General features: G+C 35.3%; 1 protein-coding gene across 4 annotated transcripts in view; it reads left to right on the forward strand.

Moving 5' to 3' along the window:
- Nucleotides 1-24,214, forward strand: part of EPC2 (enhancer of polycomb homolog 2) — a 118,710-nt gene that overhangs the window by 68,239 nt on the left and 26,257 nt on the right. For all 4 annotated transcript variants that reach the window (XM_034654552.1, XM_034654548.1, XM_034654549.1 and 1 more), the window contains 2 exons: nucleotides 12,682-12,827; nucleotides 18,770-18,976. In XM_034654552.1, coding sequence (XP_034510443.1) covers nucleotides 12,682-12,827; nucleotides 18,770-18,976 — 353 coding nt within the window. The remainder of the gene's footprint in view (nucleotides 1-12,681; nucleotides 12,828-18,769; nucleotides 18,977-24,214) is intronic.

The following is a 24,214-nucleotide window of genomic DNA, read 5'->3' on the forward strand; positions in this document are numbered from 1 at the left end:
AAAAAAAAAAAAAACAAAAAAAAAACAAAAAAAAAAACCAAACTTCTGGCCAGATTTAACTCATAGGTCATAGTTCACCATTCCTTGATTTAGACTATCTTTACTAAAATACTAATTAAAATCCACTGATAACTTGCCTAAAACCACTTTTTTCCCCCCTGCTGAAAGATGAAACTTCCAGGAGAAGAAATCATCTGTGACATCATTGTCAGTCATTTAACCAGCCCCTCACCCCCGGGTAATTTATTATTTCTTTTTTGCTTTAAGTTAGAATTTCACATGTGTGGACTCACAGAATAACTTTAAAACAAAAAAAATTATTCCCAAGTATAACCGTGACTGGTTACATGGTTAAACTATGAGTTAATTTGAAAAGTATCTTCAGATTCTGTCAAGGCATTTGTGACTAAGTTTCATAAATCAAAGGCACATTGGGTATAAATCGTAGTCATAAGAAAATAAGGCAGAGAAATAGAAGTAGTGACTCTTACACGGGAGGTCTTAGCCTTCAGCGAAATAGAAAAAAGTACCTTTTTTTGCAATATATTATTGCAGTTTTCAGTTATTCATAGTTAGGACTTCTTTAAAGTATTTAAAAGCCATGATTTCTGTATATCCTGATTTTTAAGGTCATTAATACTAAAAAGACCCACCTATAAAGTTGTACTTTAATTTCATTTCTGCTAAAGTATGGGATAGTCTTGATCTACCTACAAATGGAGTACAGTTGAGTAATAATAGCAGCCTACCATTATAGAACACTTTTCCTCTGTACTGGCCACTATGATATGCACAGATTATTTCATTTAATCCTAACAAGAATCTCATGAGATAGGTGCATTTCTTGGGCTTGTTTTACAGCCACTAATCTGTTTTCCGTCTCTATAGTTTTGTCATTTCAAGAACGTTATGTAAGTGGAATCTGTAGTACTTAACCTTTGGAATTGGCTTTTTTTCACTCCACGTAATTCCCTTGAGATTTATCCAAGTTGTTGCATGTATCATTAGTTTGATCCTATTTATTGCTGAATATAATTCCATGGTATGGATGTTCCACAGTTTGTTTAACGCTTCTATTGAACGTCATTTGGGTTGTTTCCAATTTTTGGCTATTATGAATAAAGTTACTTATGAACATTCGTCTGTATGTTTCGTGTCAACATAAGTTTTCACTTTATAAATATAATTTTGTGTAAATATATCGGTTTATCTGTTCTGTTGATGGACATTTAGTTTCTTTTCTAATTTTTCGCTCTTGTGAAATGCAGCAATGAATGGCCTTATACATGTCTTGTCCATATTTATGAGTACATCTGTGGGATATAGATCTACAAAGTGTCATGGCTGGGTCTTATAGAATGTGCTTGTGTAACTTTACTAGATACTGCAGAATTGCCTTCCAAACTGGTTATACTATTTTATATTTTCACCAGTAGTGTATATGAGTTATTGTTTTTTCATATTTTTACTAACACTTATTATTGTTAAACTTTATAATTTTTCCCAGTCTGATGGATATGAGATGGTATTTGTTCATTTAAATTTGCTTTTCCCCAGTTACAGTAATGTTAAGCACTTTGCTATGTGAATTACCTCTTCGTGTCTTTGGGTCCATTTTTCTCTGCATTGTTTACTTATTTTTTTTTAAGAGATTCTTTATATACTTTAGATACTTATCTTTTAAAAAGCTTTTATTATGAAAAAGCTTCCAACATACTGAAAAGTAGAGTAGTACAACGAACTGCCGTGAGCTCTTCACTCAACATTGTAATATTGTTCCTCTACACCATTTCTCCCCACCCCGTGATTTTATATACCCAATCCAATGTCATTTCATCTGGGAATTTGTTTTTTAAATGACCTTGTCTTCAAGTTTTACTTTTCTTTTCTTTGGTTTTTTTTGGGTTTTTTTTGTTTTTTTTTAGATTTTATTTATTTCTTTGACACAGAGAGAGCACAAGCTGGGGGAACAGGAGCGGGAGAAGGACCCCTGGGATTATGACCTGAGCTGAAGGCAGCTGCTTAACCGACTGAGCCACCCAGGCACCCCTCATTTGGGAATTTTTAAACATAAGCAGCACGATACCTTTATCATACCACTGTTCAAAAGAAAAACATCATTTCTTAATATAATTGGGAATTGAGCATTTATCTTGCCTTTTTCTATGAACTGTATCTCAGGATCTCTAAGTAGTTGTAGAGGGACTGTTTCTCTTTATAGGAGTAGTCCAGCTAATGCAAAACAAGAAGGAACGATAGAATATCATTGTTTTGTGGGGCACGTGGGTGGCTCAGTCATTAAGCAGACGTGTCCTGGGATCAAGCCGCGCATCGGGCTCCCTGCTCCACTGGGAGCCTGCTTCTTCCTCTCCCACTGCTTGTGTTCCCTCTCTCTCTGGCTGTCTCTCTCTCTGTGTCAAATAAATAAATAAAATTAAAAAAAAAAAAGAATATCATTGTTTTGCAACCTCTAAGGAATTGATGGATCAATGCAATCATCTTTAATGGTGACAACATCACAGAGGAGAGACATTACAATTAGGCTGATGTGGTGTGATGGTGATATAATACACTAAATCCTTTATAAATGTGTTAAGTGTTCACATAAAGATGTGAATTTTATGATACAGATTATATCCTGATAAAGGTATTAAAAGAAAAAGAAAGGAACATAAGCACAAAAGCTCACTGGCCTAGATCTCTAATAGCTGCTCCCCTTTCAAGTGGACACAAGTCTTTTTTGTGAATTGATTTGAGCTCACAAATAAACTGACAAAGCATAAAAATGCAGTGAAACAGAATATCTAGGTTTAGTTTTGAAAGGGCAGAGCACACTCACTTGTGAGAACTTTTCTGATGATGCTATTCTGCTGTGATTGGCCAAACTGAAAACTATATCATCTCTCATCCTCTCCCTTAGAACCCAGACTGAAGTTCCTTACCTCTTGCTAACCTGACTCATCACATCCTGATTCCTGGGTTCCCCCCAACTCCTGCCTCTTGTTGTAATTTAATTTCCTTCACCCTAAAAAGAAAGCTCATGCCCATTTACAGTCACTCCCTTTTCCCACCCCTATGCAAACACTGATCTTTCTCTCTATGTCTTTTTTGAACATTTCATATAAATGAAATCATACGATACGGAAAAAAAAGAAAAACAAAAATAGACTATACTCTAGTTGGTGTGCAGAGGCACCTACATGAGCATCTCCCTCCACAGTCGGAGTCATTTAGGGAAAAGTCTCTGGCATAGGCCCTCTGCTCATAAATATTCCGTGATGAAGTAGTTCCCAGGCCCTGGCATGGGCTTCCACAGCAGAACAACTTGTCCATATCACTTGCAGGTATGAGGAAAGGCCTGAGTCAGACCTATAGCCAGCCTTTGCTTGTCGCAAGAGGCTCAGACAATGAAGAAAATCATATTTCAGTTTTTCTCCCCACGTTGTTCCCTATGAATTGCCACCTCCTTCCCCCCACCCTGGGAAGGAATCACTTCATGCCGAAGTCTGAGGACTGATGGGTCACCACTCACCACCTTTAACCCATCATGGTGCCTCCAGCCTATATGGGCCTCCACTGCATGTATGACCCTATGCATGTGCTAGGAGCTGGGGGTGGGGAGTCTCTAGATCCTAAAAATAAGACAAAAGGAGAGAGAGAACCAAAAATTCTATACTTCCTGATGGAGGTTGGTTTCTTAGTACCTTCTAAAAGTGACTGTGAGGATGTTTATTGTTTTTAGAATCACTGTGTATCACGGACTTAAACATATTTTTATTATGATTCAATTTATTGCATTATTATCTTTATTGATACTCATATCCATTTTTGGCCAGCAGGAAAGAACATTCAGGTTAGCTTTTAAATCCTTTTGACATGGCTGTACCATACCAGAAAGCAAGAAAACTAAGATGTTATAGGCTCACCTTTGTATTTCCTGGCTCAGATCTGAAAGTAATCACATCTCCAGGAAGCTTGGTTCTTTTTAGTGGGAAATCATATTTGGAGACTGCATCTAGGCACTAGGGGTGTTCATTGCTACTGGGCTGGTCATTGTCTCTTAAGACTTTTTAGTGGACCTCAGAAGGAAATAGGTACTTTTTAAAATTTGAAACATAAAATACATCATGAGTTTATACTAATATTTCTTTAATTCAAGACTACAGGGTTTTAATTTTACACACTTACAATTTTCTTTCACATCTCAGGATGTCTGTATAATTACCATGTTTTATCCCACCTTACACCACAATAGTTTCAGAATAGTAATGCCAGCACATGCACCAACAATATAATTATCTAAAATAGTTTGAAGTTTTTTGGTTCGTTGCTTCCTTCATTTTTGCTTTTGGTCTTAGAGTATTTCCCACTAGAAATGTAACTTTGCTGTAGTTTAAAGATACTTGTAATAGAACTCAAATGACAATTGGCTTCATTTGTTCAATTTTATTTTATTTTATTCTTAGGGATTTTGTTCCAAGATTTTATTTTGTTTCATATTATGTAAAATTGGTTCTAAAAGTCGTATCTATAAAACAAGCCATATTCAAAGAAGTCTAGTTGCTGCTATCCCACGTCTGCTTCCCCTGTCCCAATTTGATTCTTTCCTTCCTCTTATAGTTAATGCTTTCTTAAAATTTTATGGTTTGGTATATTAATCTTTTATTCAGTGACTGATAAGTAGACCCACAGAAGGTTAAAAAGGTTAAGAAACACACCCACCCACACATATGTGGACATTTAATGTATGATCAAAGAGTCATTACAGATCAGTGGGGAAGGATAAGAATATTTGATAAATAGTGCTGGGACAGTGGTTATCCATATAGAAAAAAATAAAAATAAGGAATAAATATGGGAAGCAAAATATTAGCATTTTTAGAAAAAAAGTGAGCATAACTTTATGATCTAAAGATACAGAATTCTTAAGGCAAAGAGCAGAAACAGAAACCATAAAAGAAAAATGAATAAATAGTAGTGTATTAAAATTTAAAATTTCTTGTTGTTGTTGTTTATTTATTTGGGGGAGGGGCAGAGGGAGAAGGAGAAGCAGACTCCTCTCTGAGCAGGGAGTCTAACGGGGGCTCAATCCCAGGACCCTGGGATCACTGTCCGAGCCAAAGGCAGACGCTCAACCGACTGAGCCACCCAGGTGCCCCTAAAATTTAAAATTTCTACACATCAAAAGAATCATAAGAACAACCCACAGACCAGGAGAACATATAAATGCACTCCTTTTAGGCAAATTGTGGTAAAGGGAAAATAGCATGCACTTCTGAATCCAATATACTTGGGTTCAAATTCTATGTGACAAGGTACAAACTAATTAAAACACCTCTAAAATCCTCATTTCATTTTGCAATGAAGATACAAATACCATACCTTTCCGGGTTTTGTGAATATTAGAGAAAATGTATCTGAAGCATTCATTTAGATACAATAGGAATTGCATCAGTGGTAACCATTGTTATGAGTAATTGTAATTCACAGTATTTACAAGCAACAACTGAATTAGGGTTTTATTAAGCTACTGAAAACTAACTGGAAATGTTTAGAAAAATAAAGTTCTGCTTAAAACTTAAAAACCTTGAAATAAACTGTAAGCATTTTTTACAGAGGGTTAAAGCATATTAAATAAGCACTTTTTTTTTTTGAGATTTTATTTTTATTTATTTGAAGAAATAGAGACAGCCAGCGAGAGAGGGAACACAAGCAGGGGGAGTGGGAGAGGAAGAAGCAGGCTCATAGCGGAGGAGCCTGATGTGGGACTCGATTCCATAACGCCGGGATCACGCCCTGAGCCGAAGGCAGACGCTTAACGACTGTGCCACCCAGGTGCCCCTAAATAGGCACTTTTGACTGAAAGGTTGGTTATGATCACTCAAACAACTGAAGCAAAAAAGGGGGAATTAGGGTAAGGATTCTTATTGCTTATAAACAAGAACTGGAGTTCTTTTACTTGTTTCCTTCTCATTCCTGTTACCTCACACCTTTGGTCTTCCACAGCTCATATTGTAAATGGTACCTTTTCACCTCGTTGCTCCCATCATTAACACTCTTACTGTGTCTGTGGGGTTTTGGGGGGCTTGGGTTTTTAAGCTTTTTAAATCACATATTTTTGTCAGATTAATACACGTATCATTAGGCTTAGTTGAAAATTTTTCCCCTTATGAGGGCAGTCTTTTCCCTTCATTCTGAGAGATAGCTACCTTCAAATCCTTTACTTGTTTCTTTTGATATTTACCTATGTATTTCTAAGTAGTGGGCTTATTTAATGATCTTTTAGAAGTTTTTTTTAATACATTCTCCCTTTTATTTAAAATTTTCTTCTCTCACTTCTCTACTCAGCACACTTTCCCTGTCCCATTTTTTGGCTGTAGTTACATTGTTAAATCAGTATTCAGTGTATATAGTATTATTCTGCAAATATTAACAACTGAAACAAGTACTTAATGATTACATTTCCTTTTTTGCTTAGGTTTTTATTTTCAAAGGAGAAAATTTCCTTATCTTTGCTTCTGTTTCTTTTTCTGTGTGCCTTTCACTAATTCAATGCAAATTGTCTTACAGAAGTATAACTTTTAATATGTTAAAAGAGTCAAATAATCTGTCAGTTTTATTCCTTCCATGGACATTTTTTCCTGGAACCATTAATTTTGCTGCTTTATTCTAGAGCAGTTGTTCTTAGGATTGCTACATGGTTATCTATCATCCATCATCTTGGCAATTTCTTTGCTTCTCTCATATTCGCTTCCCTCTTTCCTGGGTTCCATACTTTCCTTTTACTTTTAGATTTACTCCATCCTAATGGAGTGTACCTTCCAGTAATGCTCCAGCTGCATTTTTGGGGGTTCTTGCATGTCTGATATTTTTATTGTAGCCTCATACTTGATTGGATAGTTTGGTTGGGTAGAGAGAGTTTTAGGTTGGATTGGAAACTGTCAACCTTAGGAATTTTGAACACCAGTGTTGTCTTCTGATATCCAGTGTTGAGAAATCTGATGTTTTTTATTTTTTGCTATTAACAATTTTAAATTTTCTGTTCTCATAAGTGTTCCTTTTATATAGTATCCTGTCCTGTTTTGTGGTTGCAGTAATATCTCTGTGAGGATTCTTTTTTTTTTTCTTCTCTTTCTCTTGCATTGTCTTTGTTTCCTGAGTTCCTGTTTTTCATTATGTTTTGCTGCTCAGATATCTGTGTTACTTGACTGTCCATTTATATTTGAGTGAGATCATTTATCTGATGCTGTTTTTTAGGGGATTAATCAATTTTTCCATAAAAGAATTCTTCAGGCTTTTTCTTGGGTGGCTGACACTGTTTTTGTTTTTATAACTGAGTTGAGGGGTAGGGATGGCAGGGTGAGATGGCTGTGGATGGGAGTGCTAGGAGAATTAACTATTCAACATGTAAACTTTGCTTCATCTTTCTCCTTTGGTATGGAGCCTTATACTTTCCCTCAATATGCCTGGTGCTGCAGAGTCTGCAGGCTCTCTGAATCAGCCTTTGTAGATTAAGCCATCAGTCTTCTGCCATTTGGGAGGAAAAGTAGTTGCTTAGCTACACTGGATGAGGAAGAGATCTAATTACCCATATAAAGATTTTTAACTAATCTTCCTATTTTCAGAAGTGTCCTGCTGGCTCTTTCAGAGAGTACCTGTTGATTTCAACTCTCCGTAAGTCTTTAGATGGATAGGGGAGTTTTCCTGCTTCTAGTTGTGTTCCCTCCACCTACCTCCCCTCCCCCAGCCAGACTGTTTTGTTTCAGTGTTTTCCTATCTGCTAAGCTTGTATGTTTCGTTAAGTCTGAAAATTTGATAATTCTTACCTGCTCATTCTCATCATCTCTGAAGGTAAATGCCATTTGGGGGGAAAAAATGTTTTGCTTTTATTTTGGGATTTCGAGACACATACTTAAATGTGTTCAATTCTGCTTTATTTAACCAGAAGCAGTCTTTATGTTCACATTTCTGTTAGAGGCAGTCTGGCCCAGGTATGCTTTAAACACTGTTCCATTTCATAGGTCACTGATCACCTATGGTTGGGTGTTCAGGGGTCAGTTACTCATCTGTAGTGTGGTTGCCTGTGAAATGGAATGTCACATGGTATCAAACATGGCATAGGAGGGTTCACAGATAGATATAGTGATTAACATCTGTAATTACAATGATAGGTTTATGTGAAGAGTTCTCAGTTCACAGAATTAAGGTAGGGAAATCATCCGTGTTTGTTTTACTTTGTTTTTACAAAGCCTGGAATTTAAAACCCTCTCGTTTGGCTTATATTCATTATGTTAGAGAGTACTTATGCCACATGTGCTATTGCATCCTACTTATATAAATAACCAGTGAGAATAGGGTGAGTAGAATAAATTCTGGGCACAGAGTATGTATAATCTTAGGGGCCATATGATGGACACTGAAGTACAGAAGGTAGAATGTTCCGAAGTCAAAAAAAGCATAACCACTTATAAAATAACTTATTGAGTATAGCCTACAATGATGACTGTAGCCTGCAAATTTTGCTTAGGAGGGCAAGAAGTAACATTCTTTTTTCTTTTCTACGTTGAACTAATTGAGAAACAGACATATATAAAATTTCAGTTTTGTTACTAATAAAAACGGTATGGGAAGACAAGACATAGATATGTGACCTCAGTGGACTTTCTCATACTTAACCCCTGAATTAGGCAAGCTTACCCCACCACTGGTTGGGCACTGGTTGGAGACAAAGCAGGTCTCCCCAAACAAGGGCAGAATCAGCCCCTATGCTTACCACATAGTAGAGGACTGATCAGAATGCACCTCTTCAAAAGAAGGAAACACCATAAAAGATTATGCATCCAAAGGTATTGAACTAATTAGGTCATCCTCCCAAGTTCACCATTCAGTTTAAGTCACTCCTTCCTTGGCTAAGCAGAGGGTGAAGGAATAGAGAGAAACTGAAAGTATTCTTCCTATACTTTTCCTTCCTGGAGATTTGAGTGGAAATGTGGGGATCACATATTTCCCCTTAACACACAGCATATAATAGGCATAATATTATGTAGTTTTAATATTCATATTAATCTGAAGTAATGGACAGTAACTAGCCCATCAGTGTGCCACATTTAATTGCATACCACTTATTTTGTACCACAATCAGTAAATCCTTTTTTTTTTTTTTAATTTAAATTCTAGTTCGTTGACCTACAGTTCAGTATTGGTTTCAGGAATAGAGTTCAGTTCATCATTTACGTGTAACACCAGTGCCCGTCATAACAAGTGCCCTCCTTAATACCCATCACTCATCTATCCCATCTCCCACCCACCTCCCTCCATCAGCCCTCAATTTGGTCTTTATAGTTAAGAGTCTCTCGTGATGTTTCCCTCTTTCTCTTTTTCCCGCTCCCGTATGTTCATCAGTTTTGTTTTTTAAATTCCACATATGAGTGAAATTATATGGTATTTTTCTTTTTCTGATTGACTTATTTTGCTTGGCATGATACATTCTGGCTCCATCCATGTCGTTGCAAATGGCAAGATACCATTCTTTTTGATGGCTGGGTAGTATTTCATTGTGCATGTATATGTGTGTGTATATATACATACACATATATGTGTTACATATACATCTTCTTTATCCATTCATCAGTCGATGGGCATTTGGGCTCTTTCCATAGTTTGGCTATTGTTGATAATGCTGCCATAAGCAGTAAACCCTTTTAATCTGAAAACTTCTTGTCATTTTTTGGCTCTGGGAAATTTTCTTGTGCTATTTCTTCTCCTGGGTTCTTCACATTTTCATTCTGCTATATTGCTATGCCTGTTGGATACTTGCATATGAATATATCCAAGCAAAAGGTAACCTAAGGGACTTTGAAAGGTCCCTTTAACTAGAAGTAATATGTGCTTTATCAGATAATTTTAGATCATCTCTGTTCTATAAATTCTCTGAGCTATAACCAGTCACCTTGTAAATGTCTTATATATTCAAACAGCAGGTTACACTCACTTCCCTACCTACACAGTCTCCCTCCCCAGAAGCAGAAAGGTATTACCCTTCCTTGTGTATTCTTGGTTTGTAAGAGAGCACGTGCACACGCGCGTGTGTGTGTGTGTGTGTGTATTCATTCTCCTTACCCTTTTAAAAACATATCTTTGTGCACTGTATAAAAATATTGTGGAGGCACCTGAGTGGTGCCGTTGGTTGAGCATCAGACTCTTGGTTTCCGCTGGGGTTGTGATCTCAGGGTGGTAAGATCAAGCCCTGCATCAAGCTCTGTGCTCAGCGTGAAATCTGCTTGAGATTCTCCCTCTCCCACTTGTGCTTGCTCGCTCTCTCAAATAAATAAATAAATCCTAAAAAAATTTTGTGCATTTGTAAGAGTATGTATGTATAGATATATATCCTATTTTTATTTTTAAAATATGTGTAAGTGCACATGTATGCTTTCTGTACCTTAGTTTTTCTTGCCTGTTTGTTAAGATTGGTTTCTTTCCGTATCAGTATACATTCATCGTTGTCATTGATTTTCAGGGCTTCCTTCTATTTCATGTATGTACAAACCATCATATGTTTCTCTATTCCCACATACATTGCTTGTTTTATATTTTTTTACTTCTTACAGTGTCACATCTAATACTCTTGTATATTTATTATCTTTTTCTCTATGTGTGTGTATAGGAAAAACTAGAAATAGAATTGCCAAGTCCAAGAGCATGTGTTTTTAACTGAACTAAATACCAGCTTTAATTTCCTCCTCACAGTGTTTGAGGTTTCCTTTCCCCATTCATTCCAAAATAGTGTATCAAGTTTTAGATTTTAGTCTATTTGATAAGTGAGACATAACTTGTTTTTGTGTTTGCATGTATTTAATCAGTTTTATGGCTTCTCAGCTTGTACCTACCTATACATTTTCCCCTTGCATTTTCTTCTAGCATTTTTTTATTTTTTACTATAAAATTTTGTTAAATATATCATTTATTGGTATTAGGAATAAGGTAGAATTCCAACTTAAGTTTTTTAAAAATAACTATTAACGTATGACCCTTTTTTATTAATAATCTGCTTTATCCTCAATGTTTTGAAATGCCGTTCTCTGTACTTGAAAATACAATTATTTCTAGACTTTTTTTTTAAGTTTTGATTATGTAATCCCTACACCTGCTTGGGGCTAGAACTCGACCCCAAGATCAAGAGGTGCATGCTCTTGTGACTGAACCAGCCGGGTGCCCCTTATTTCTAGATTCTTAATTTTCTTCTGTAGCTTGTCATTATGTTACCAAACTTCCGTTGTTGATAAATACATATCATTTTTTTTTAATAATTGCTACTGTTTGGGCATATATTTTGTGATACTTTATTTTTTTTCCATTAGTGAAAGGTATTTTAATTTTTTTGTTTTAATTCCAGTGTAGTTAATATACACCATTATATTAGTTTCAGGTGCACAATAAAGTGATTCAGCAATTCGGTATATTACTCAGTGCTCATCAAATAAGTGTACTATTAATCCCCTTCACCTGTTACACCTCTCCTCCTCCTTCCTCCACTGCCCCTCTGGTAACCATCTGTTCTTTATAGTTAAGAGTCTGTTTTTTGGTTTGTCTTTCTCTTTTTTCCTTTGTTTGTTTGTTTTGTTTCTTAAATTCTACGTATGAGTGAAATCATAGGGTGTTTGTCTTTCTCTGACTGGCTTACTCCGTTTAGCATTATACTGTCCAGCTTCATCCATGTCATTACAAATGACAAGATTCCAGTTATTTTTATGGCTGAATAATATTCCATTGTATGTGTACCATATTTTCTTTAGCCATTCATCTGTTGATGGACACTTGGGCTGCTTCTATAGTTTGGCTATTTTAAATAATGCTGCAGTAAACATAGGGGTGCATATATCCTTTTGAATTAGTGTTTTTGTATCTTTTGGATAGATACCCAGTAGTGAGTAGTATTAGAGTGTAGTTCTATTTTTAACTTGTCAAGAAAGCTCCATACTGTTTTCCACAGTGGCTGCACCCATTTACATTCTCACCAACAGTGCAAGATGGTTCTTTTTTTCCACATCCTCACCAACACTTATTGTTTCTTGATTTTTTTTATTTTAGCCATTCTGACAGTGTGAAGTGATACCTTTGTAGTTTTGATTTGCATTTGCTTGGTGATTAGTGATTTTGGGCATCTTTTCATGTGTCTGTCTGCTGTCTGTATGCCTTCTTTCTGAAAGAAATGTCTGTTCATGTCTTCTGCCTGTTTTTTAGTTGGATTATTTGGTTTTTTGGTGTTGGGTTGTATAAGTTTTTTATATATTTTGGACACTAACTCTTTATCAGATATGTCATTTACAAATATTTTTTCCCTTTTAATAGTTGTTGTGTTCCTTTATTTTTAAAACAAATTAATTTTAGTTATTGCTTTTACTGTTCTGTTAAACTTTAAGTCGTATATGAATTAAGATTTTATTTTTTCTTCTGTGCTTTTAAAATTTTATTTTATTTATTTATTTATTTTTTAAAATAGTTGACACAAAGTGTATGTTACATTAATTTCAGGTGTACTCTGGAACCAGTTTTTAGATGTCAGCTCATGAGTTCCTCTTTGGTCAATGCGCTGTAATTTGGACGTGTTCTGTGGTCAAATATAAACACTATATAATTCCGTAATTTCTCCTCAGTTTGAAGAATTTTTCTTTTCTTTTCTAGCCTTTAATCTAGACAACGAGCAACCAGATTATGATATGGATTCAGAAGATGAGACCTTACTAAATAGACTTAACAGAAAGATGGAAATTAAGCCTTTGCAATTTGAAATTATGATTGACAGACTTGAAAAAGCCAGTTCTAATCAGGTACTGTACCTTGTAAAAATGTCTCCTGTCTTACAGTTAATCCAGTTAGCAACTTTATTTTGCATTTTCTTTAGACCTGAGTATATTGTATTATACTGCCTTTTGAATTTTGCTGACATCCTAGAATTTCTATTTACAGTATTCCTTGAACTGAATACTTAAGCATAATTTCTTTGAATAGGAGTATGAAGAGTACTATCCTGACCTTTCTTCTTTTTGGATATAAAAATAATATTAGCTGCAATGCTATATAACATCTTCTTGATCCTTTTCATAGGCTAAATTTGCTTGGTTGTGTCTCTAAGGCAGCTATCTCATACCAAATCCTTCTTAGTTGCTCAGATTTATTAAGGTACTCATTATCATTTCAGATGTATTTTAGTTTTACTTACATATTATTTAAAATTTTAAGTGAAGAAAAAATTATTCACAAGAAAATTTTCTTTAGTGGATCATTCTAAATATGGCATAAAGAATTGAAAATGGTATGGTCTTTTTGGAAAGCAATTAGGCAGCATATATCAGGAACCTTAAAATGTTTGTACCTTTTAGTTTAGTAATCCTACCTCTAGGAATCATTCTCAAAAAAAGTAATTAGTGAAAATGTCAAAGATTTTTGAACAAGGATGTTCAGAATAACTTACAAGTTGTCTGTAGGTTGGAATATCATACAGCCATTAAAAACCATTTTGAATATCAGTGGAAATTGCTCATTATATAATGTTAGAGTTCAAAAAAAGGATACAGAATTGTTTAAGTACAAAACTCTGAGATTCATTTAAAGTATTTACATTTATATGTGTGCATTGAATAAAAGATGAAGAAAGCCCAACAAAATACCAGTAATGGTTCTATTTAGATGATAGAATTATTGGTGATTTTCGCTGTCTTTATTGTTTTTCTGTTTTACAAATTTACTGTTACAAACATGTATAGATTGTAATTGGATTTAAAAAATAAACTTTTTAAAAGTAATTTCTTGGTGTACCTGTGTGGTGTATTAATATATTAATTGTTAATTAATGTAGTAAGAAGTTACAGAAATAAATAAATGTTTTACAGTAGACTGTTAACACTTTTCACTAGTTTACTCATTACAAATTCATTATTTTCCTTTACCTCCCAATTTATGCCCTTTAAATCCTTGAAGCATTACCAGCTCTTCAGAACATTTTTAAAAACTTCTCCGTTGTGAAAGGGCTTTGGTGCGTATTTAGCCTTTCTATCAGTCTTTAACCCCCCATCTGGATGGAAAGTAATAATTTATGTGCAGTCAAAAAAACTACATTGAAAACTGAATTTTGTAAAATTCAACTTGGTTTTTTGAGGGAATGTCTTTTTTTATTGGAAATTTTTAATTTATCAGATCAAATATCAAAAATATTCTAATTAATGCTCACAGTTTTCCTAAGATTTTGGTCACTGGCATTAGGTATGATTTCATTTTTCTTCTTAATATGCAAACTCTTCTAGAAATCCTAAGTTTAGTCTTTATTTTGGTACTTTTGCTATTTTCCACAATTGCTCAGAAATTACTGGTGGTGAAGCCTTCAGCTCTCTGTTCTATAATTTGCTTTATTTCATTTCTGTCAGTAATAATTATTTAGTCCTTAAGTGAACAAGAGAGATGATAGAAGTTCTGCCCTTGGGGAGCTTATTATCTCAGTGGGGACAGGATAAACAAAAAGCATGTGTGAACAATACAATTAACGATCCACGTACAATCAGTAAAATATTCTATTTTACTTCTCTTTGCTCAGAGACAAGTTTTTAAACCCTAAAACTGGGTAGGCTCAGAGGATGATAGCACTTGCTTTCAGCAGTATAGACAAAGGTGGAGGTTCATCCTAAGGGCAAGATAATGGTCTTGTTATTAGGACTAAGGATTAAAGATGCCAAATGCTGTTCTCATTTTAGGTGCCTGAACTGTGGATTCATGGATTTCTTTAATTTTCCTTTTTGGCAGCTGACATAGTAGCAGATCTCAAAGCAACGAATTAAGTTTGTGGTTAAAGCAATATTTATTTTGTTGGTAGAGAAGACATAAAAGACTGAGACAAAGCTTCTGCCCCCATCATTCTGTAGAGACTGCTGCAATGAAGTCATCATTGAAAATTCCTGTTGCCAAATGCTGTGATTATTTTCAGTCCCCATTCACTTATTTTAATTGAGCTCTCCTCCTTTCTTCAAACTTCTCACCTTTTGTCTTTTGAATATACTTTATTCTTTTCTGATTTTTAAAAATATTTTCTGTGATTATTCCTTCTAATTGTCTTTTACTGAGTCCTTTCATTAATTTCTGCAGACATCAGAGTTTCTTGAAATTCTGTCCTTGGTATTCTTGTCCTGTGTGTTTGGGGTTAATATCACCTTAGCAAGCATTTTTTTGAGGATAATAATACGTGTATCCTTACCCTTGACCTCCTTGAGCTCCAGGACTTTCTCTTTTTGTGCTGCCTGTTGGCATCTCCACCTAGATGGTTCACAGACCTCTCAAGTTTAACTTTTCTGACTTACTCTTCTAAACTACAATTATCCTGTGTCATGTTCCTTATCTCCCTGGTAACTTCCAAAATTCACAATGGTGTGTTTTTTATCCCTTTTCCTTCAGTCCCTAAATTTCTGATTTTAACTCTTCCTCATGCACCTGTATATTCCTTGCGTGTTTCATCTTTAATTATCTCGTCTCATTTCTTCAGTCTTTCTCTCTTTGCCCAAAAATGTACCAAGGGTCCCTGTTTCCAGGAGAGCCATTTCATTTGACCCCATCTTTCTCTGTAAATCACCACCCTTTGTCTTTTTTTTGTTAGTTACATTTTTAAAAGATTAGACATATTATTTAACTTTTACTCCTACTCCAGTGCATGTCAGTATACTGATTGCACCCAGGTCACCAATGGCCTTCTCATTGTCATCTGTCCATTTCAGCCTGTATCCTACTAAATATCCCCGTAGTACTGGATGCTGTTGGCCTCCACATTCTGAAATCTTGTCGTCTTCTTTCTTCATTTCTTCCTGTACATCTTGTTGCTATTTTCTTCAATATCTGTCCTCAGAATTTATACTTGTATCTTAAGCTACCAACACAAGCACTTCCAGATGGAGTATTTTGTGGTTCTGTCCTATATCTTAATTTTACTAATACTGAGTTCGAAAGTTCTGACATTGTTCTCTTATTGTTTAAATTGTATTTGTCTTGCCTTGATTGCCATATTGTAAGTTCCTGTCGGTAGTAGTTTTATCTTGAAAGTTTTTTTCCTAATTTCCCCACAACTTATATAACATAATGATGGACTGATAGTAGTTGATTATTAACTATTTATTGTTTGACTATATTTTTAAAACATTACTTTTTATACATAATTTATTCATTTGTGTATTATAAATGTATTTCTTGAAATTGCTGAACCATGAATCTGTATGTAAACAAACTAAGTGATCCTTGTCCTCGTGAAGCTAGTGGCAATCTAGAAGAAAAGCCCAGCTAGTGGAATAATTTTTATCTCATCTCCAAGCCCCCAAAGTAAGTAAATCAAACAACTCAGAGGTATCTTAGAAATAATTAATTTTATCACTGACCTTTTTGTCAAATAAATACTGGTTTCCACTGCTTTCTAGTAGAGAAAATGCTAAATGGCAGAACTTTTTTCTTAAGGTAGAAAAGTAGTAGGATTCTGATTTTGTGGATTTTTAATCCTGTGTCCTGATAATTTGGGACTACTTTATCTGCAAATAGTTCTTTCCCACTCAAATTGATGCTGTCAGTGTGATGATGATGATGCAGGTGATACTGATTGCCTTAGAATAGCTAATTTTAATAGAATGATTAAAACTCATTTTACCCAATAAAATAAAAATTTACTGTATAGCAACATAAAAACATCAGTCACCTGAGAAATATAGTTAACATTGGAAAGAAATGTCAAGATGTTTAACTGTAAATAGTGTATTGAATTCTTATTGCCTGAGATATAAAGAGGGTACATATCAACCAGGCAGAAGGACCTTTGTAGAAGGAGCAAGAAGCACCAGAGAAGGAAATCTAAGGCAGTGTTTTAATCCCGTTACATCTCCTGCAGGAGGATAGGAAGCAGTGTTATCCTGATAGTATAAGAAACTCACTACTGCTCTGTGACTTGATAGGAAGAAACCTATCCTCCTCCCCACTCTAAAATTAGAGTATGTTCTTGATATCACTCGTGAAGGTACAAAATTTTATCAGAAGCAGAATGACCAAACAGCTGAAGATGTGTGGCATATCACAGCATTGTTTCCCTCGGTCCCCTGAGCACGTGAAAGCTGCCAGTGATGTTATGATGATGTAAGCATGAGGTTGAATTTTATTACATCCAGAAAGCTTGGTTCTTATTCTACCACTGGCATTGTAGACTTTGGACTATTCCAGAGAACTTCAGCTAACAAAGGTGCCCGTTAAAGTTGATGTTTGGAAATATTGGTTCCTTTAGTTTGGTCTCTTGTTCCAGGCTCTGGCCCTCCGCTTTAAAGACCAAGTTACTCAGCCTTTCAGATGCATTTAAGATGACTTCACTGAGACATTGAAAAAGCCAGACTGTGGCCACATGTAATTTTATTGCACTAAATGTAATCATTACATGGACTAGAATACTTGAGTTATCATTGTCACTGTATTCTCTTCCTGCAGCCAGTCTTGGCAGCCAAATTAAAATAAGAAACCAACTAAATTAGCCCTGGTAATCACCATCACAGGACTGGAAGTCCAGTGATCATTCATTGCATTTATTCCATGAACTTATACCAGTAGGTGAAATCAGATATCAGGAATTTATTGGTGGGTCATGCTGTCTTCAGTTGACTTCATACAACCCTCAGATCAATTCCTATATTGATCTTACAGTTTCAGAGAGAAAATGTTCCCCTTCATTTCCAAGTTTTAGGAAGACATTTTTAAGGAGATATATCAACTTATTTTGAAAATGAATCTTCATCTCCAAAATGATAAAAGTAAAAAGATTGGGATAACAGCACTTCATTGAGATTTTCCAGCCTTAAAACTCCATTATCTTTTTCTAGAGTTCACTGTCAATGGGTATGGATAACCCATAATCCATCCTGCTAAAGCCGATCAGTCTATTTGATCTTCACAAGCAGAAAGGAAACAGATGTGACCAAGCAAATTTTTTACAAACCTTAGTTTGAGATATGTCAACATTATATTGACTGTATTGATAAAGGAGAAGTAGATCCCTGAGATATCAGTGTAAGACTTCCTAGAGAAACCATCCTAGGATCACTGTTCCAGGCATAACAATGTCATTAGCAGAATGAGTGTTGAGAACAAGGATTCTCTAGTACTTAACCAGTTTAGATAGAGGAATTGCCTTTATATGTAATTAGTACAAGAAATTAAAATTGCATAGTGTTGAAACTTCTGGAAACATGCTAAGTTTGTTCTTTACAGTCTTAAACTTGTTATATTAGTTGCAATATATTAGAGAATATTCATCTTTCGTTTTACAGGGAAATAGAAGAAAAACCTTCTGTGTCTTCTAGTTTCTGTTGAAAAACAAAAGCACAGAAAGAACTTATTAGACTGTGGAAAACTAGTAGATCTTCAAATATGTAGAATCACAGAATATCAGAATTTTGATGGACCCTAGGTATCTTAAGTCGAAGACTTAACTGGCATAAATCTGTTGCAGACTTCCCAGTGTTCATTTAGGCTTCTTAAATATTTTAAGTTGTGGTACTTACTACCTCTCAGAGCAAAATATAAATTTTTGGATAAATCTTATTAATAAATCCTTTGTAAAATTTCAGAATTGAATTGTGTTTTCTGCCATCATGATGGCTGATTATAATTGTTAGACTAATCAAATTTTTTTCTATAGGTATATATAGCTTAACTTCGATTTCTCTTTTTCAAACCTTATAGTTGATGACAATTTGTATTTTTCATTTAGCTTGTAACACTTCAGGAAGCAAAACTGCTGCTAAACGAAGATGATTACCTTATTAAAGCTGTGTATGACTACTGGGTAAGAAAACGTAAAAACTGCAGGGGTCCGTCCCTCATTCCTCAGATAAAACAAGAGAAAAGAGACGGCTCTACCAACAATGACCCTTATGTTGCCTTTCGGAGGAGAACAGAGAAAATGCAAACTCGAAAGGTAATGTACAAATTAGATTTAATTGAGTGTACCTTAATGGTATTTAAGACCGATTTTTTTTCTGCTAATAACTTCAATAATTTTGAATATCTTGAACATACAGGGGAGCTAATAACATTGTTAAACCTAATGTTAGAAATCCTGCTCTTGAGTAGCTTCTGTCAGTCACCTTCTATTGGTATAATATCTAATACCCATGCCCTTTTTAAATCTGCTTATACCGTTTCAGACTTGCAATTGAAGTAGCAAAAGGAATTATATATCTTTATGTACCTCAGAAATTTGAGTTCTTCAGTTAAATTATATATACATTTTATACATATTCTCTTATTTAGGAAACTTAAGAGCTTATAGCCCCTTTGAAACCACATTCTAATTCTTGCAAAGAAAAATGGACTTTGCTGCCTCTAGCTACTGTGGGGTCATGGGAAGTAGGGAAAAGTTCATTTTCAGGCCTGTTCTGCCAGTAGTCAAAAGTAACAGTGGAATGTTTTTCTTCTTCTCTGAGTTGTCCATTGTGTCAAATTTCAAATTGATGAACTTGTCCCCATCTGCCTTTCAGAAGCAGTGTGAGCTGGAATTTTAAGTAAGAGAAAAAGGGTCTCATGTTGTGGAATGATATGGTATAGAGGAAGGTATTACTTCAGAGTGGGTATTCACTGTCTTCCGTTTCTCATAATTAAACAGTAAACACCATACATAGTAACACATTCTCTAACATGCAAAAAATTTTAACATACAAATGTAAAAACCATGAGGAATTATGATTTGGAGGCAAAGCATTTTCTGTGGATTCCTGTTTCTCCTAACATTAAAAGCTTGTCCTTGTCAGCTGTTAATATAACAGCTGTGCAGCATAACAGCTGCCAGGAATAGTATATTTTAGGAGAAATTCTCCTACTGGTTAACAACCATTTTCTGTTAAGTCTTTCTTGGATTCCCCAAGTGTAGATGCCATTTCCTAACCCAGGCTAAGTTTTCAACTTGGCGTTTTAGTTGTTAGCTAAGGAAATCTAAGATACTTCATGAAGATTTAACATCTTGCTTAGAAAAGACTAAAATGAGGTAAGTTTATAAATACAGGCAATTGGACATGAGGAAGGAGAGGTTTATCTGAACCACTGAAAAATCTGAACTACCAAGTGCTTTTTAAAAGAAATACAATAGGGGTACCTGGATGGCTCAGTCGGTTAAGCATCTGCCTTCAGCTCAGGTCATGATCCTAGGGTCCTGGGATCAAGCCCCGCATCTCCCTGCTCAGTGGGGAGTCTGGGTCCCCCTTTGTCCCTCCCCCTGCTTGTAGTGTCTCTCTCTCTCTCAAATAAGTAAAATCTTTAAAAAGAAGTGTAATTGATTTAGATATATTGCAAAACATGGACTTTTAACAATGTCTTTTGAAGGAAGAATACCATTGGACTTCTTTTAGTGAGTAAGAAGTACTTAAAATTAGCAGTATTTTTTGACATGTAAAGAATATTCCAAATATTTAAACCGGTTTAATTCTTAAATAGGTTAAACTACTGTTTTCTACCCAGTGTATATTGAGAATTGCTAGAATGGGTTCCTATGTTCAGGTGTTTCACCATTGTTCAATAACTAGTACCACTTTCCCCGACACTGATTAATACCCTTTCTCTTATCTGTTATTTTCACCTTCCTCTGCAGAGTGGTACATCTTCTTTTCTAGTAGTCTTTTTATTCCTCTCTGTTTTCAGTTGTGGGACCAAAGACCCCTTCATGCACACTAATGCTGCTTAGAAATGTTCATGTGTTTCAAAATGAGAAAATTGGGAAAGCAGTCAACAGTAAACACCCCTAGGTGTTCCAGAGGTGGGGAAGCATTGGGATATACAAAAATGAATACAGTTAACACAGGCTTTCTACTTCCTTTTCTGTTTCCACAAAATTGAAAACACATGTATAGCTAGATACAAAGGTGCTAAAATAAACGACTTCTGAAATACTTGCTTGGCAGCCTAGAGTTTAACTTTAATTCACTAAACTGGTATTTAATTTGCGAGTGCTTAAGTACTTAAGGACATTCTTAAGTGAGACAGTCTTAAGGCACCAGCATGTCTGAAAGCACTGATTCAAAGACTTGAATCAGCATATGTGTTTAATATGTTTAACCCAGTAGATACAACTGTTAACATCTGTGCTTTCTCTCCTTCCTGTGTGGCCCAGAAAAAAACAAGATAGACAGGAGAGGAAACTCAGAGTAGTTGTTCTCAGTCTGGCTCCATATAACAATCTCCTTTGAATTATCCTTGTTTATAAAAAGAGTTATAGTTAATTCTAAGGTGCAGCAATTTGAAAAGTAAAAAATGAAAAATAAAGTGCAGCAGTTTGAGAATCTCTTCCCTAGAATTTTGGCAGTAGGTCAGAACTATAATATGTAACTGCGTATAGGGAGAAAAAGAGTTGATCCGGAGCAGAGACTGTAGTGAGGAAGGGTAAAGGAAGTGAGTGGACTTGAAAACAGAGATAGGGCCATCTTAAAAGCATGGAGAAAATGTCAGTATGAACTCACTGTTTTTGTAGAGAGAGAGAGTCAGATATAGATACAGATCTGTGCATGTATATGTACATACATATACTATAGGTGTATTTCCCAGGTCTGTTTGCTGAGAGGGTCTAGAAACAATGATGCTCAATAGCAGTGAGCATGCCTAACATGTAGGTCATGCTTTTTAAATACCATTTTCCATTAAAAGGAACCAGGGCTTCTTAGAAAAATGGTGTTTCCAGGTCTAGGGCTAGGAAAGTACGAAGATAAGCTTGGAACATTCTGCTACTCCAAAAAGTAAGACTGTTGATTGAAGATTAAAGAATGCTGGACCCATGTCAGAAGGCCGGAAGAGCCAGCTTGAAGGGGGGGACTCTACTAACCAAATGTGGGTGTCAAAATAAATAGAGTGATGAATAACCCATAGAGTATAAGTAACCCATGAGTCCATACTAATATAAATGGGTGGTTGGATGGATGGATGGATGGATGATTGGTAGATTAACTGATTGATAAAAGAGAAGGGAACACTTTTCCTTACAGTAGAATTTTGACTTCCAAGTGTCAGTGGAATGAGGAAGTTTGAAAATCACCATTTGGCAGCCACGATAGTAATAAGTTTTTCAGGCAAAAGTTAGAATCATTGGATTATAAACTAATGGGAGGAAATTTGATGAGAAACAAGGTACATAGTCCTACAGCATACTTCTGATTAAAAGAGGAAAAAGTAGTTATTTGACTGAAGAAACCTGACAGACACCATCTTAATCAAGTGATCAAAGTTACCATCAACAGTAATGGGACAAATAAGTATCATTTAACTCCTGATACAAGAGAGGGATACAATATCACTTCTGTGATAATCCTATTAAAAATACATAACCTGAATTTAATGTCGAAGAAACCCAAATTGAGGAACATCCTACAAAAATAAGTGGCCTCTGTTCTTTAAATATGTCAAGATCATGGGGGTGCCTGGATGGCGCAGTCAGTTAAGCAGCCGACTTTTGGTTTCAGCTCAGGTCGTGGTCTCAGAGTCATGGGATGGAGCCCTGCATCAGGCTCTGTGCCCAGTGTGGAGTCTGCTTAAGACTCCTCTCCTCCTTACATAAATAAATAAATCTTTTTTAAAAATGTCAAGATCATGATCACTATAGAAAAACAAAGGAGCTATTCCAAATCATAGGAGATTAAAGAGACATGACAACTAAGTACAGTTGTAATCTTGAATCGGATCCTAGACCAGGAAAAAATTTGCTGTAATGAGTGAATTTAATAATAAAAATTATCCCACTAATGTCCTTTATGGCAACAATTACATAAACATATGAAAATATATGTAACAATTATATTTGTTGCCATAAAAGACATTAGTGGGACAATTAGTGAAATATGAACAAAGTCAGTGTTAATTTCCTGATTTTGATACTAGTACTGATTATGTAAGAGATTATCATTGTTTCTACAAAGTCCATATTAAAGTGCTTAGGGATGAAGGCGCAGTATATATTCAACTAGTCTCAATTTTTTTTTTTAAATACGACTGCTAATTTTACATATTGATGTATGTGTTTACATACATTCATGTATACGTCTTAGTCCATTTAGACTATTGTAACAAAAAACCAGAGACTGAGTGGTTTAAACAACAAATATTTCTTTGTCACAGGTCTAGAGGCTAGGAGGTATGAGAAACAGTACCAGCAGATTCAGTGTCTGGTGAAGGCCTACTGCCTGGTTCATAAGTCATTTTGCTGTGCCCTCACATGGTGGAAGGGGCAAGAAAGCTCTCTGGGATCTCTTTTATAAGGGTACAGATCCATTTGTGAGGACTCCACCTTCATGACCTAATCACCTCCCAAAGGCCCTTCCTCTAAATAACATCACATTGAGGGCTTGGAGTTTCAACATGAATTTTCAGGGGACACAAACATTTAGTCCATAATAGTATAGACTAAATAATATACGTACATACATAGAGATAAAGCAAATGTAAAATAATAACATTTGGATAATGTGGATAAAGATATATAGGAATTCTTTATACTATTTTTGTAACTGTGTAAATCTGAAATTATTTCAGAATAGAAGGTTCAAAAAAGTGTAGAAAGGACAGGACTAGAGAAAGGAAAAATTAGGAAGGGTAGTTATTTGGGCCTAAAGAGAGCAGGAAAGGACTGGTTAAGACGGGGGACGCATATAGGCCGCAAGGAACGCTTAATGAAGAAGGGGTTAATTTTAAAGGTTCTGGTGCACTTCTGATTATTGTTCAGCTGTCATGAAGCCTTGTGTTACTACTCATCTTTGAATCTGTGTATGTCTCATTCTTACTAGACTTTAAGCCTTTTGAGGGTAGGGGACCTGTGTAGTACTGTGTACAGGGAGACACTTTAATATTTGCTCTTGGTAATGTTAATTTTTTTTTCAATTGGAAAGTATTATTGCTGCCTGCTTGCCAAAAACTTTTGCTCAAAGCCATACTTTAGATTTTGCCTTTTGTCATGTAGTACTGGAAGGGGGGAGAAGATTAATTTCCTTTTGATACGGTAAAAGACTGACTTTTTAACATAGCATTTTCAGATATAGGTATGCAGTATCTTAATAGGGCTTAGTTTAGGTTATGTTTTGTAGATGATTATTTTTCAAATACAAGAAACTACACATAAAAGAGTTAAACTTTGAATCTTTCTCAAGTTTTATTTTCTCCTTTATAATCCTACAGGATGAAACTG

Source organism: Ailuropoda melanoleuca, chromosome 2 (genome assembly GCF_002007445.2).
Source record: "Ailuropoda melanoleuca isolate Jingjing chromosome 2, ASM200744v2, whole genome shotgun sequence".
Lineage (NCBI taxonomy): Eukaryota > Metazoa > Chordata > Mammalia > Carnivora > Ursidae > Ailuropoda > Ailuropoda melanoleuca.